This window comes from Hippocampus guttulatus, chromosome 4 (assembly GCF_054856545.1).
Source record: "Hippocampus guttulatus isolate MCC_2025c chromosome 4, RoL_Hgut_1.0, whole genome shotgun sequence".
Classification (NCBI taxonomy): domain Eukaryota; kingdom Metazoa; phylum Chordata; class Actinopteri; order Syngnathiformes; family Syngnathidae; genus Hippocampus; species Hippocampus guttulatus.
In genome coordinates this window covers 16,651,881-16,667,111 of record NC_141264.1, presented here as the reverse complement: position 1 = coordinate 16,667,111, position 15,231 = coordinate 16,651,881, and the positions used below count along the sequence as shown (strand labels likewise).

General features: G+C 43.4%; 1 protein-coding gene across 12 annotated transcripts in view; it reads left to right on the top strand.

Annotated features, from left to right (window-relative positions):
• Positions 1-15,231, top strand: part of LOC147206132 (pleckstrin homology domain-containing family A member 5-like) — a 68,159-nt gene extending 52,928 nt beyond the window's left edge. For 4 of the 12 annotated variants that reach the window (XM_086108815.1, XM_086108824.1, XM_086108826.1 and 1 more), the window contains 20 exons: positions 284-769; positions 1,964-2,444; positions 3,041-3,124; positions 3,697-3,816; positions 4,441-4,494; positions 5,131-5,211; positions 6,444-6,500; positions 6,583-6,663; positions 7,270-7,419; positions 7,504-7,605; positions 7,960-8,112; positions 8,681-8,824; positions 9,684-9,798; positions 10,242-10,357; positions 11,773-11,979; positions 12,074-12,235; positions 12,342-12,475; positions 12,636-12,775; positions 13,995-14,094; positions 14,274-15,231. In XM_086108815.1, the coding sequence (XP_085964941.1) occupies positions 284-769; positions 1,964-2,444; positions 3,041-3,124; positions 3,697-3,816; positions 4,441-4,494; positions 5,131-5,211; positions 6,444-6,500; positions 6,583-6,663; positions 7,270-7,419; positions 7,504-7,605; positions 7,960-8,112; positions 8,681-8,824; positions 9,684-9,798; positions 10,242-10,357; positions 11,773-11,979; positions 12,074-12,235; positions 12,342-12,475; positions 12,636-12,775; positions 13,995-14,086 (2,959 nt within the window). In that variant the 3' untranslated portion in view covers positions 14,087-14,094; positions 14,274-15,231. The remainder of the gene's footprint in view (positions 1-283; positions 770-1,963; positions 2,445-3,040; positions 3,125-3,696; positions 3,817-4,440; positions 4,495-5,130; positions 5,212-6,443; positions 6,501-6,582; positions 6,664-7,269; positions 7,420-7,503; positions 7,606-7,959; positions 8,113-8,680; positions 8,825-9,683; positions 9,799-10,241; positions 10,358-11,772; positions 11,980-12,073; positions 12,236-12,341; positions 12,476-12,635; positions 12,776-13,994; positions 14,095-14,273) is intronic. The other 8 variants (XM_086108818.1, XM_086108817.1, XM_086108816.1 and 5 more) reach the window with 8 other exon arrangements.

Below are 15,231 nucleotides of genomic sequence, written 5' to 3'. Positions count from 1 at the left end.
CAGCTGGAATATTGTGCATTGTGCAGCTCATCTTCATGCTTTCTCATTGTTTCAAAGCAATAGCAGAGTGCCCCGTGAGTAAATTAAGACGAGCGCATCATACTTTTAGCACTTAATATTTTTTGTGACATTTTTTATGGTGGTGTGCTGTGAGATTTTTCTTATGTAAAATGGGTGCCTTGGATCAATAAAAATTGGGAAACACTGGAAATGCAGATGTCTTATCAATGTCACGTGTCAGTGCGGACGAGTTCATTTGTATTTGTTCCCTTGTCATTATCAGGTTGGACAAACTAAAAGTGGAACAGTGTGGCCCTCAGGAGGTTAATCACGTGGCCAATCACAAGCCACCGTTAACACAGCCCGAAATTGAGAACAACGAGCGCAACCGCGAGGCGGACCGCGGGCATATGCCGGAAGAGGACAGGAAGCAGCGAGATGCCGAGCGCTATGGCTTCCAGAAAGATGGCGCCGACCCCAATCGCCCCCTCACCAAGATCAACAGTATCAAAATGCAGCCAGCCCAAACACCAGCGATCACAGTCAAGCTCGCAATGCCACGCAGCTCGACAGAGATTGATGGCTCACACCAGAGCCCCCAAGTCAACGGAGCTGGTGAACCCAGGCCACCTGACTACCCTGGAGTTCCTCCTCAACGAAGTCCAAACTACGAGCCGGAACGGACTTTGAGTCGGACAAGCTCGATGCAGCAACTGGAGCAGTGGGTTCGCACGCAAAGAGGACGCGCCCCGGATGATGACACCAGGAGGTTTGTGTCATTTAGTTGTATTAATCTCGTGCTGACTGGGTGTATGTAGTTCAATAAAATGTTAACCAAATGCACCTGGTCGAACATTTCCAAATGTTTTTCACCATACGTCTTCCCAATGTCTATATACAGTATATCAGTGCTTTTTGCCATATTTGAAAATCAGTTCAGATAATTGATGGTCTTTAAAAAGCACACCCTGTGGAACGTTGAATCGTTTCTAAGCCGCCCATGCCTTCTTTAATCTCATTAAGTGATACAGACCAGAATACACAAATGCCAAGTTTTGACAGGAAGCTTGCATGGAAACTCTCTTATTGCCAGCTGTACTCTCTTTGAACCCACGTTAAGCAATGTTTTTGTTGTCTCTGGAAAGGTGTAGCATGTCCAGTGGTGGTCTTTCAGGTTTCTGTTTACTGACTAAATGCACATGGAAACACATAACCTTGTTGGCTACTGCTCAGTCAAATTCCATTAACGTGAGATGGTTATGTCCAAAAGGAAGAGATATGTCATCTGCACTTTATTTGGTTGTCGATAATAATTGCCAACAGACCTGTGAACAAGATGAATCAGTGAAGATTGTAGCTATCTGCAGATAGGCAGCATCCAAACAGCTCCCAGTTCATTACAGAGAAGTGATAGACGTCAGATGGAAAATATGCACTCGTCGGTTTACTTTCCTTCACAAATTTCTCTGTGGTTATTCACTATATTTATTTATTTTTGCTTTGAAGAAGCTGAAGGCACTCTGAATCGGCGCATCCTAATTCACTACATGGCTCAGTGACTGAGTCACACCTCATCTATGATATTGCAATGATTACTCTTCTAATATTCTGGGAGGCCATTTGGCTGTGATGAGTGTAGCTTGCTTTCTTTTCCAAGAGACCAAAAGTGTGGGTTTTTGTTTCTTTTTTTTTTTTGTATTGGGGCCCTCCCACTTAACTATGCATTTACTATAAAACAAAGTATGGTTTTAATCTCAATCTTAAATTGACTAGAGATACCATAAAAACCAAGTGATGCGTTTTGTGTTTTTATTTTAGGATCCTGATTATTTATGTCTATGAACAAAAACAGCTCTATTTGTTTTGCTTTATTGCTATGACTAAAAGAAAAAAAAGTATGTTTTATGATTGAATCAATGCAACATGTTAATTCAGGATTTGATCGCTTATTTTCCTTCCGCAGCATCGCGTCGTACCAGACACTCCCTAGAAAAATGCCAAATCATCGGATGCCCCATGTGCCTCATTATGGCGACGGTTACCGCAGCATGCCCAGAAATAGCATGGCACAGCGGGACAGCATCTGCAGCATGTCGCCGTCGTTGTACGACCAAACCTTGGGGCCCGCGATGGCTGACCAGTGCCGCTCCGTGCGCTCGGACACCATGTGGCAGCTATACGAGTGGCAGCAACGACAGGCCTACGCCAGACCGCCGGGGATGTACGGCCACATGGCCAGCCCCAAAACCATGATCAACCTTTCAGAGCATGCTGCGCCGACCTACTCCATCCCACCTTCGCCTTCCCACGGTTCACTGTCAATGTATGGCGGTTACTCTCAACCGCGATCATACAACATGAGCAGTGCCCGGTCCGAGATCGCTTCTCCCATCTACCAAAGGGAGATGAGTATGGACAGGCGGCACAGGCACCAAATCCCAAAGGTTAGTCAAGAACTGAATGAGGTGTTGATAGGTGTAGCAAAACTTCTAATTATCGTTTATTCTCTCCGCAAGGGTTGTTTCCGCACCGTGAGTTGATTATTATTATTTTTTTTTTTTGTTGCAGTGAACAGTTTCTGATATATACTACCCTGTTTGTAGTAGATCTTCTTCCAAGCCTGCTCAGTTATTTTGAATTTGATGTCACAGAAAGTCACTATTTCAAGTGATCGCTATGTTTGAAAACTATGTCTCTCTCTCTCTCTCTCTCTTACACACACAGTGTATTGTCAATAATGAGATATCGAATGTGTGGGATTGTTTGATCATCACCATTAAAAACAATATTCTTTTTTTTTTCCTCCCATTAGTCTGCCTAGGAAATTTCATGGTTGGATGTACATACACCTCTGTTAAATTTCATCCAATGAGATTTCCTGTAATGTTCACGAGGGATGGTTTTTTTTGGCGGGGGGCTTTTTATTTTGCACCCTTGTTATACAGAAGAAATTCTGGTTCTAAATTTACTTGGTGTAATTTTTTTCCCCCCAAATAGTGAAAATAATTGTGTTAATGAATGTGTTGCCCATCTCTTTCAGTATGCCTATCCACCTGATAGGAGGTCAATGCCTGCACGAATTCCAGTCCAGACGATCACTGCTCAGTCTCTCCAAGGCAAAAGTGTAAGTCTTACTGTGGATTTAATTGGTCTGTTAGCTATGTGTGAGTAAGTTGTCAAAATGCATTATGATGCCATATTCTCAAATGTGCTTGGTTGTCGAAACAATTATACCCTTCCTTGACTGACTGTCTGTGACTTGTGTCCATGATGACCTTGTGACAAAACAAAGACGGAGTCAAAATCAGTTTTCCTTTCTGCAAGTGATCGGATTAAGTCTCTGCCGACTTTAGACGCTCTTCAGAGTCGCTTCGCGCCAGCATTGATTTAAAAACGCTGTCAGTCTCAACTCTCTAAGCCAGCTCAGGAATGTATGTCAAAGTCACTGTTGCTAGTGTGCGAGCTGCTTTCCGTTATCGATGCAAAACGGCTCCTCTCTCTTGGGTTCAAGTTGGGAGTTTGCATGCTGCCAACACCTTGGCTAATGTCATTGTTGTGATCTGCATGAAAACTCACTAGCTGGGAGCATTGATGCATCTCCTATCCTGGTGTGTTCTCTCCTTTTTTCCTCCTCCCCCTACGGTGTCCCTGCTTGATAATGGCTGTACACGTCCCACAACCTCACCTCCTTTGCAGCCTGAGGAACTGACTTTGCGTCTGATAAAGCTGCGTCGGCAGCAGGCAGAGCTAAACAGTGTCCGGGAGCACACTCTCGCACAGCTTACGCAACTTAACATGGATGGCGACAACCCAAAGGTCAGCCCCCCCGACCCCACCCCTTCCTCCGCCCCAAAGATTTTCCTCTGGAGGCATGTTAGTTATTGTGCAGTGTGTATGCCATCCATCCCCCACCTCAGCTATCTATCCTGATGTACAATAAGGTCTGTTTTTCCTAACGGGGGACATCAGCTACTCTGCTTCAAAATCTAATCAAACATTAGATTCATTTTAGTGGGTTAGCAGTAGATGATTGTTCTCTAAAGATTCCAGACAGATGTTAGCAGTGAACGAAACTTAAAACCATTGGCAAGCTTCAAGTGGTTTGGGTGACTGCCACGTGTAATACAGTTAAATCAGGATTCCCTCTTTTAAGATGTCCGAGTAGAGATTTGGATATTTTAGGTCAGCAGGGTGTGGGATGAGGGTCTGCCATCACTTCAGACTAAATGTTCCAGCCAGTTTAAACTGCTGGGACACAAGCTCAGCCCAGCTGTCGTGTGTCAATTTCATCTGTAGCGTATACCCTGTCTCAACTTTCTTCTGCCTCTGTGTACATGATGACATCCTTGAAAATGTGAGCAAATTGAATACAGAATGCCCCTCATTTGGTCTCCATATTCTTCTTCTTCGTCTTCTTCTTGCTGCTGCTGCTCACACTAGAATGATGCTCTGTCCCATCATCTCCAAAGGACTCTAATGTATTTGGACAATCAGGTGGGGTAATGCATGGTTGCCTGGCCCTTGCTTTTGAAATGTTTTTATATATTATATATATATACACACACACACCTGTATATAATATTGGTCATAAACCTGGTATGGTTATTTTGATAACACTGCACTTTATTATGGCTGTATACACACTATCATGTCTATAATAATGGAATTGCCTTTAGAAACATGGTGTTATAAACAGGGCATAAAAAAAGCTGAGTTTATTGGTTATTTGATAATATACTTACAGTATAACCGGACATGCGGGAAAATGTTAAATGTCAAAAATATTGTTAATCATGTTAAAAAGTCAAAATCCAGCAAAGTGGAGAGAGAGAATTTCCAGACGGCAATGCTACACGTAAAACATTTCAAATGATGCATTCAAGCCTGTCGTGACTTACTGTAGATGTGTAGCTTTTTACTATCGCTCATTGTCTGCTTCACTTCTGCATTGGAAGAATGTCTTCCTGTTGGTTAGCTTCATTTTGTAGCGCTGTGTCCATCTCTGGATGAACATGTCTATGCCAATGCGTAAAATGATGGTATAGAGCAATCAAGAGCTTTGTAAGTGTTGTGTTTGAAGTGCAGCACTGCTGTAAACTGACTCCACTGCTCCTCTTCACGTTGGACTAGATGAAGGAAAATGACCCTTTAATCGTCATGACTCACACTTTGATTGAGAACTCGGCCCCGAGGCCTCAACTTTACCAGCAAGTAAGGCCAACTTAAAGGCTTTGCTCCGCCTCATCCTCTCACGTTGGCTGCTTTTGATTGTTTTCTTTTGTTTGTTTGTTTAGTCTTTCGCAACACTCCGCCTGTGTCTAAGACTTCATGACATATGAAGACTGGTCTCTCTGTATTATGTTGTACTGCCAGTGCCAACCCATTCGTTGCTTTGACTGTTGTCATGTTGAGAAGTCATGGCAATAAGTACATGGCTTGGAAAAGAGAAGTATAATGTGGTCTTCCCCATAGTCTGAATCATGTGTGGGCCGTTTACTGTTAAATTTACAATTCCCTGTTATGGGCAGGGGAGGGCGTGGGGGGGGGGGGAGACAATCATCGGTGTCGCTATGTGGTTGTGTCCGAAGAGATTGGAAGGGCTGATCACTGCAGCTACACAGTGCCCCGACACCCTGTCTCTCACCCAGTTTACATTCATTCGTATATTGGCCTAGCCAACAGCTGCATTGTCACCTGTTCAGCTGCGAGCAATTTGTCACACTTGTCACCCTGCAACCCGCCACTTCATGTGACAGTCTGCATGTTCTATGAGGTATATTCTCACATCCTGGTTTATCTGCCGCTCGTGATCCAACCAAGTGAGAACTGTGACTTACTTGAGTGGAAATATTAGCGTGGAATTGATTTGAAATACAGTACTGTGGGTATTTCGGAGTTTGAACTCCCTCAGCCACCACAGTGGATTAATTGGAACGCTCTTGGAATTTGACATGACCAATTTATGATCCTATCAATGTCTGCGAGAGTTTAAATGGCCTCATGATAGTTGGAACTAAATGTAAATAGAAAATTGGCTGTTGTTTATATAGTGCATGAATGATACCATGCAAAAGCTTTATTGAACTCTCCTCAGGATGTATTTCTGACCAGCCAGATGTCACACCTGTTTGTAGGAATAATACCATATAAGCACTAAACAAATAACACAAATGTATTGCTTGGATCATCGCTGTCTTTGCGGTTTATTCATTAGGATTGTCAACATGCCATCACCGTATGATTCTAATAAACCACTGCTGTGTTGTGCTGAGGGAGACAAATGGCTGTTATTCAATGGGTAACGTCTGATTCACCAAAATTCTGAGTTCCAACTCTAAAAATATATGGCCCAATGAGACGACTAATAACGCTACATTGGCGTTTTAGACAGTATTGCCTACTGCATGATAAGACTGTGACTAATGTTCCTTTTTACTTCACAGCTAAGTCCAGAAGACCCTAAAGAACACACCTACATGCCAGAAGAGGGGGACATTGATGTATGCTCAATTTTACCCCAAATGATATGCCGTGTTCGGCGACACATGAAGGGTCACGACCTTTGTATCATTTTCTCCTCAGACCAAACTTAGCCGATTGTGTGAGCAGGATAAAGTGGTGAGGACACACGAGGACAACCTGCAGCAGCTGTATAGAGAAAAGGTGACTCACTGCTGAATGACTCGATATGGCTTTTTTTTTACCCTTGTGAAAGAAAGAGACGGTTCTGTGGTTTTTTTGTCCAATATTTAAGGCAAATAGAGAGCAGTGGAATAATTTCAATGTGATACTTTTATTTGAACAAAATTGGGGAATAAAAAAAATTCCACACATGAATTTATGCAAAGCCCTTGACACTTGGGACCGTATGTTCTATTTGGTCTGTGTGGGGGGGAAGAGATGAAAAGACACGACTCCGGAGGACAAACGCATCCAAGTTGGAATTAATGTCAGCAACCTTTCATTAGTGATCAGTGAATGAATGACATGCAAAAAGGTTTAACGTGTAAAATAAACAATTTCATACTGTTGCATATTCATCCCATTGAAATGCACGTGTGAGCTGAGTCTCCTTGTCGAATAGCAAATGTACATTGTTCTAAACATGCACTGAACTAAATATGTCAACACACTGCTTATATTGTAACGTACATGTAAATGTACGATAACGACCGCGAATAAGATTTGTTCTGTTACCGTCCAACTTTTCCAAATATAGCTCATCTACACGACAGGTCTTGTAATTGATGACTTGTGTCTTCCTTGCAGCATACTTTGGAGACAGCGCTGCTGTCGGCCAGCCAGGAGATAGAATTGGGCTCAGACGACCCGGCTGCCATGCAGAGTGTCATCCAACAGAGAGACTTACTGCAGAGCGGCTTGCTCAGCACCTGCAGAGAGCTCACCCGCGTCACAACTGTGAGGCCGTCAATGCTATCCTAAATCCTTTCTAATATGTTTTTCTGAGCGGGGGGGCGGTAAACATTTTCTTTTCCAAACCAGGAGTTGGAGCGGTCATGGCGCGAGTATGACCACTTAGAAGGAGCTGTCATTCTTGCAAAAAGCAACCTGCTGGAGCAGCTCGAAGCACTGGGAAGCCCACAGGTAGGATTTTTCTGACTGAAGCGTCACCTCTTTATTCTCCAAAATAAATATCTCTGTTCCACCACCATCACCGCTAGACGTAACTCGGAGAGGAAAGATTGATGAGTGGTGTGATGCTGGAGTCTTTTGTCTTCCCACGTTTATTCTTGGCTCAACCTGACTCTGTTCATTTGCTAATTAGGAAGTGAGGGCCAAGAGGGAGCATCAACAGCTCCTTATCGAGCACCGTGTCACACAATCTGTCCCGCTGACAGACAGTAAAAGTAGAACTTCCTGAACTTATTCATCAGTCAATAACCTTGACTCATCTGCTGGGCCCAATTCTGGCCTCATATTTTCTCACTGTTTTCACAGACTGAACCTCCCAGCCAGCAGCACGTGCGCATCCAGAAAGAGCTGTGGCGGATCCAAGATGTAATGGAGGTCCTCAATAAACATAAAGAGCAGAGAAACACTGATGGCTCCATGACCTTGTATGGGCCCAACCTCGGCATGCAGAAAACAGAGGTGAGCTATTATGAAAAGAACACACTAAAGGAAGTGGTGCAAATGAAATGCAATATGCAAATGGTCCTCAGTTTACGATGGTGCCAACATGACATTTGACATTTTAATACATAATAATTCACAGTTGCATAACTCGGTGAACTCAAAGAAGACAAACCAAACAACAAATATTTTCAAATAGTGGGGGGGAAAAAATTTCACCAATATACAGGTCTGCGTGTGGTGACTTTTAGTATTCAGGAGTCAACTGTACTGTTAATTTCAAAAGACAACAGTACGAATCAAAGTTTTGACTGTTACTGTGATTTGTTGAGTACTTATAAATTCAGATTTAAACAAGCTTTGAAAACCCAAGTACAAAATATAATTATGAAAGGGCATTTGTGCAAATAAAGGCAGTCTCAAATGAGCACCGGAGTTCGTAGGACGGTGTCGCTCACGCGACGAGAGAATGCGGCATTCTCGTAAGTTAATGAAAGGAGCCTGGACCGGATGGAGGGTCACCCAGCCCGTGCATGGCGGCGTCCAGTGTCACCTTGCTGCCTGTCATGCCTTGTATAATCCCCAGGAGGACTCTGTACCCCCACGGCCACCTTTGCCCCAGTCATATGAGCCCAACCCCCCCGCAATTCCCCCTCATGCCGGAGTTCGCTCAGCATCCCTCCACAGACCAGAAGACAGGAAGACCAATCAGAAGAATGGCACACACAGCGTAAGCTTGTTGACCCGCTGACTGCCTGCAGCTGTGTCACCGCCTGCTGTGTAGATGTTTTTTTTCTCTTTTATTTTGAGTCGATCCTTATTTTTTGTTGGATAACATCCTCTTTTGATTTCGCAATTCCATTTTTTGAGGAGAGATCTAGTTTAAGGAAGCTTGATTTCTCATTGTGTTGCAGCTTTCTTTTTTCATAACATTGACAGCTTTTCTTGTCATCTCTTTGGTTGCAAGTCACCCTGGGTTGAATGTGTCCGCAGGATGCTGTACAACATTGTGTCCGTCTGATAGAACATGGAATTGTTTCCTGTAAATTATATAAAAGACTGCTTACAGGTCAAAAGTGAAGTAAACTTGGCCAACCATCTTTGAGTAATACTGAGAGCTAAAATTATTTTAAACGCAATTTACAGCACGGCACAGCATCGAATCCCCCTCAGATAAGTTTCAAATGTCCTTTCCGAATAGATTTCTGACTGGCTTTGTACACTTTCCATCGAGAACCCCGCTATTCTTGTCTGAGTGATGTCACACTTTTGGGTTTGTCGGCAGGATCACACTTTGGGAAAACGTTTACCTTGTCGGAGTTAAGAAAAAAATGTTTTTCCTGCTTTACTTAATGTATTTTGTTAAATTATGTGTGGCATCATTTGGGATTTCATCAAATTACTTCACAGTTGACCTTTAAATGACTGTGTCGCAGAGCAGCATCAAGGATCTTAATTGTCCCCATCTTGGAAGCCATTCCATGGAAGAAAATTGCCATTTTTCCTTTGCTTTGGAACTTGTCGTGACTTTGACAAAGCCTTTGCATTCTCAATTGGTATTGAAGCAGCCGTTTATAAATCATTGACAGGGGCCAGACTACCGACTGTACAAGAGTGAACCAGAGCTCACCACGGTAGCTGAAGTGGATGAGAGCAATGGAGAGGACAGGACTGAACACCCACCTGACCATCCCGCAAACAAAGGTATGGTGCTGTATCACGCCGCACTTAAGACCAAAGACAGCAACCAATTGATATCATAATTAGATGACATTTAGCCTAAAAAAAAAAAAACAAGTCCATCTCACTGGCCCTTCTTACGGTCGTCTTTGGTTTTACATAAGTAGCACTTGACAGTGAAGATTAAAAAAAAATAACTCAGGCCTTCTCATGACAAGCTGAGTCGGCAACATTTGAGATGTGCTCCTATGTCTCCTGTTGGATTTTGTACATTGGACTGAATATACAATATAGAAACCAAATATTATTGAATTATTTGCAATGTTGTCATTATTGAACTGTTTACCAGCTGTATGTTGCCCCACATTTTCTGTGTTCAGACAGTTTATAGGAGTTTACTGCATTATTGAAGCTCGTATGTTTGTACTTTGGCCACACATTTATTCGTCTCGTCTTCTGCTCTCCAGGGCTGTCCTACCCAGTAGGCATTGTTCCACCTAGAACCAAATCCCCAGTGCCTGAATCATCCTCCATCGCCTCATATGTTACTCTAAGGAAGAGTAAGAAGCCTGACTCCAGAATGGTAAGTCTAAAAATGTTTAAACTGTTACTGGGTAACTCTATATTTTCTGCATATTTTTGTATGCACAAAAACAAGTAATAGAAAATATTATTGAATCATTTTGGCTTTGATAATGGTTTTTTTCCCTCTCTGAGCCTCTGTGCCCCTTGATGATTTACAATAGCCTCTTAACTGCCCGCTGTGGTCATCAAGCCGTAGGTTGAAAGCTTGTGCGTGGCAAGTAGGGCACTCAACACATGGCCTGGGTGTGACCAGCCCACTCCAAAACAACCTCTTGTAAAATGAATGAGAAGCTCGGTTTATATAGTTTCCACCCACTATCCAATATACCAACTGTGTTATTTAGTGTGCCACATGGCAGGGTGTGTCCTCCTTTTGTGCCTACTGTGTTTCTACATATCTGTTTGGAAAAATGAAGACCGGCTTTTAATAGAAATGTAAAATAGATTGTCTTTGTAAATTGTCTGCTGCCCACTGTCTAGGCTTTGTTCTAGTTAAAAATATAGCCTGCAGTGGTAAGAGAGTTCCTCGCAGAGTTCAACTCAGGCCCTTGGGTACCAGCCCCTTGGACAGTCGCTGCGGCATCCTGGAGCGCTGGATGGAATCCAGATTTAGCAGCTCCCTCTAGCGTGGCGCGGAGCACAGAGTGAACAACTCCACATTGTCAGCCTCTCATGCTCAGGCTTTAAATGGCCCTTCGGGTTCTATGAGTGCACACCCTTGTGCCAGTAGAAGTGTGCCAGTGCATAGCAGCCGTTCATTCAGGTTGCTTCCAAAGCACTCATTCCCGTCTGCATGAGTGGACATTGAAGACCCATTAGCCACCATTACTGTGGATATTTTTTTTTGTTACCTGAACTTCATGCTCAGCAAATGTATTGAGACACATCTCAATTAACTGCTTTATCATCCAAATTTCAGTGCTTTGAAAAAGTAAGCAACCCCACATCATGATGTTGGCACTGCCCCGTTTCACAGTGGGGACGGGGTGTTGAGGGTGACCAGCGATGTTAGTTTCCATCACGCCAAAATTGCCCTTTGCGTTTTGGCCATAAACTTTGGTCTCATTTGGCCAAAGCAACTTCTTCCAAGTTTGCGGTGTCCCCTACATGACTTGTGGCAAACTGCAATCATAAATATGCATAAATGAATGATTAAATCCACACTACATCAGCACCAGTGTCTGTGAGATAACTGACTATGCTACAGCTCTGATACAACCTCCCCTATCCAAAATATTGATGGAATTAGCAGAGAGTGAAAAGGGGGGGTGGGGGGGTGGCTCCCAATCCATCGTGTGATGACGTTCTATCTGAAGAGTTTTGTTCATGACTATTATGCTTGATAACTACAAACTGTTTTTACACCCTCAACAATGTGCATCCATGCTCATGGTTGTAATTTGCGGTGAGCAGGAGCGTCCTCACAGCGCCATGGAGCATCAGCTGGAGAGCGGCCGGCCCAGGATGAGCGTGGAGGAGCAGCTGGAGAGGATTCGCCGCCACCAGCAGGGTGCCCTCAAGGAGAAGAAAAAGGGCGTTCGCATTCGCGGTAGCAGCGAGGAGAACGTGCTGTCCCGCAGCAATTCGTTTACTAAGGACAACCATTCACGCAATGTGCAGGTACGATACAGAAACGAGCACAGCGGATCAATGCTTGGTTCATTTTTTATTCCTTTTTTTTTTTGTGATGTGTTCTTTTCTGAATATTTTGCAGTCTCAAATGAGGCGTAGAGAAGATGTGATGAGCACAGACATCCTGGAGCTCGAGGCCTCACTCAGGCAGCAAGAGGTGGTGAGGGAGCAGGAGACGCCCGCCGAGGAAATCGCACGTCTCAAAGAGGCCTCAAATTCAGACCGCTTTAATGTGGTTCGGGAAGTAAGGCTGAATCACTCTGGCGCTTTATAACCTCCACAGCCAAATGCTTGGAAATCACTGACAGACGCATCACACGTGCGTGTCTCTCTCTCGCTGCTTGCTGCAGTTGTCTGTGCCTGACAAAGTGCTGATACCTGAACGCTATGTGGAGTCGGACCCGGAGGAGGCGCTTAGCCCGGAGAAGGAGGCTGACAAGCAGAGGAAAGTTGACCGCATCAAAGCTCTCATAGCCAAAAACAGGTAAATACAAAATTCCTCACTGTGGAGAGTTCTGCTTGAACTTTTTCACATTACATTCAGTTCCTCTGTTCAATTTGCCTGTGATTCCTGCACGTAGAAGTTAGCCTCTCATTTCCTTCACAATCAGTTTTCATGTTATTGTTGTACATTTAACACATAGCATGCAGAACACGATGCCTGCCGTAGCGTTAAGCCCAGTGGAGATTGAGGAGGAGATTACCATCCAAGAGAAAGAGAAGATGATCAATATCTCTTACGAGCTTGCAGCAGAGGCCTCCAAACGTAGCAAGCTGGTGGCAGGTAGGCTGCAAACAGAAGACGACATGAGGAGGGTGTCGAATCATGAGTGGATATTAATTGTCTCATTACCATCCTCATTGTTCACATTTATCATCCATAAATCTGGCTGGTCGATGAACAGCATGTTACATTTGTGGGGGTATTCCTTGAGTAGACTAACGAATGTAGTTTTGGATGATTTCTGGATAGAAACGACTTTTCCATTTCAATATACGGTACATGCCGTCTTGACTTGGAATGACCACTTCAGCCCAGCATGACCGCGGCGTCACAGCTGCCCACTTGAAAGCATCCGCGCATCAATGGCTATAAGCGGCATTCCATCACTCATGTTTTTCCGGGCCGTGGTCCGACCCGTAGCTGTGATTAGTGCTGGAAGCGGTAGATGATAAATACGTAAAGGGGATCTCTGAGATGGACGAGGGATGCAGATGCGAAACAAATGTGGAGTCAGCTACAAATACATTGAGAGCTTGAACACCCAGACACACGTGATCCTCTATCACGTGTGCTTTGGCCCAATAGTTGCCAATGCACATCTGTGTTAACTGGTAAAAACAGCCCATTCAGTGTGGCTGAAGTGTTCATGGAAAAGTCGCCACTAGGAGCTGTAGATTGGCTGCTATCATCGACTGCACGACAGATAAATTGACAAAAGTATCGGCACACCTGGGACCAACCCATAGTGAAGGTGAAGACTGAAGCAAATGTGAAGTTGGAGTCATTTATAATTTGAGCACGTGTTACTGGAAGTGTTCCCCCCCATTTGTGAATTCAATTACCACTGAAGGTGTTGCCACAAAGTTGCAAGCAAAGTCCTGTCATCCAGGCCTTTGCTGACATTGGTCAGAGGACAGGAAAAATGCTCAAATTGGGCTAGATTCACCGTATATGCACCCGACTTTAGGAAACCAACCCAACACCTAATGTGTGTGTCAATGCTTTTGTCATTTTTGTTCAGAAGAAATATTTTGTCACTTACTCATTTGAATTAACTAAAATTCTACACTATAATATAGTCCACTATATTAATCCACTAAATATCCATATAATCCACTAAAAATATAGTGGAGTTATTTTGTTGTTGATGTGATGTGCATGTGGTTTGACTGTTTAGTCTCAAGCTTTCATAGCATGTTCTGTCCTTTTTTTTGTGGGGAGCGGGGGCGGGGGGGGGGGCGTGTTGTGGTGTTGAACATATTGCTGTGTTTTGTTGCAGTGAAAAGCCCGTCGCCATCTTCCCCAACCCTCCCGCCATCTCCTAACACCCCGCCTCAGCTCGCTGACGGTTCTCACTTCATGTGTGTGTAGTAGCACCAGTAAGGGCCTTCATCACCTGTTGTTTTTTGTCCACACTCATTACGCTCGAGTGTCCTCAGTGTTGTTTTCACCGTTAGCCACGTCGTGTTGTTTGTCTTTTTGGAGTAACTAGGAAGCTGACATTTAGAAATTCTGCATTCACGTCAAGTTTGACTTAACCTTTTCTTTCTCTCCACAGCACAAGCTCTGGCATCAGTCAAAACATACACATGAAGGAAATAATGGTGGACACGTTCCCACGGCCACACGAAATCTTAACCTGATGTGTGTGTGTGTGTGTGTGTGTGTGTGTGTGTGTGTGTGTGTGTGTGTGTGTGTGTGTGTGTGTGTGTGTGTGTGTGTGTGTGTGTGTGTGTGTGTGTGTGTGTGTGTGTGTGTGTGTGTGTGTGTGTGTGTGTGTGTGTGCGATAATCGTGACATCTGAAGCACCCTTATGTGACCACCACGACAACATTTCAATTCTTTGGTACTCACACTTTGCTTTGTTGTTCTGAACCTTGGAAAGTTTTTACCCTATTGTAAAATTATTTATAGAGTTTAACAGGCATTCGTCACTCTTTTGGTTGATCTGTTATTATTTAAGCATTTACTGGGGAAACATTTTTTGTTGTTGTTTGTTTTTTAAGGGGAGCGTATAAAAATAAAAGATGAAGGGAAGCCCCACTTTGGTACTTCTGACTAATGCGATTCATTTTTCTCAAAAGTTGTAATTCTTTAAAATGACAGCCTGCAGTCCGTGTTAAAATACTGACAACTTTTTGTCTGAATGTTATGGTCTAAGTCTCTCAAGACTTTTCTTGTTTCTTTGTAATTGCTGAGAGTTATATTTAAAGAGAGATTTTTCAAAAATCTACGTTTGATTCTATTTTATAACGTAGGTTTTTGTAGGCCTAGAACTAAAAGAAGATATTAGCACATTAAAAAGCAATAATTAACCCCAAAGTTTGTGGATACTGGTTTAATATTTCTCAGTTGTACAAAGTGTAATTAAGAGGCTGAATATGTATATAATGTTCTTGGTACAGCAGGATGGGAGCATGTATCCAACATGTGATTACAGACTAGATTTAATTGACGAATGTTCATATCCCATCTGTTTTATATCATAAAATAAATGTTTTTCTTCTTAAAAAATG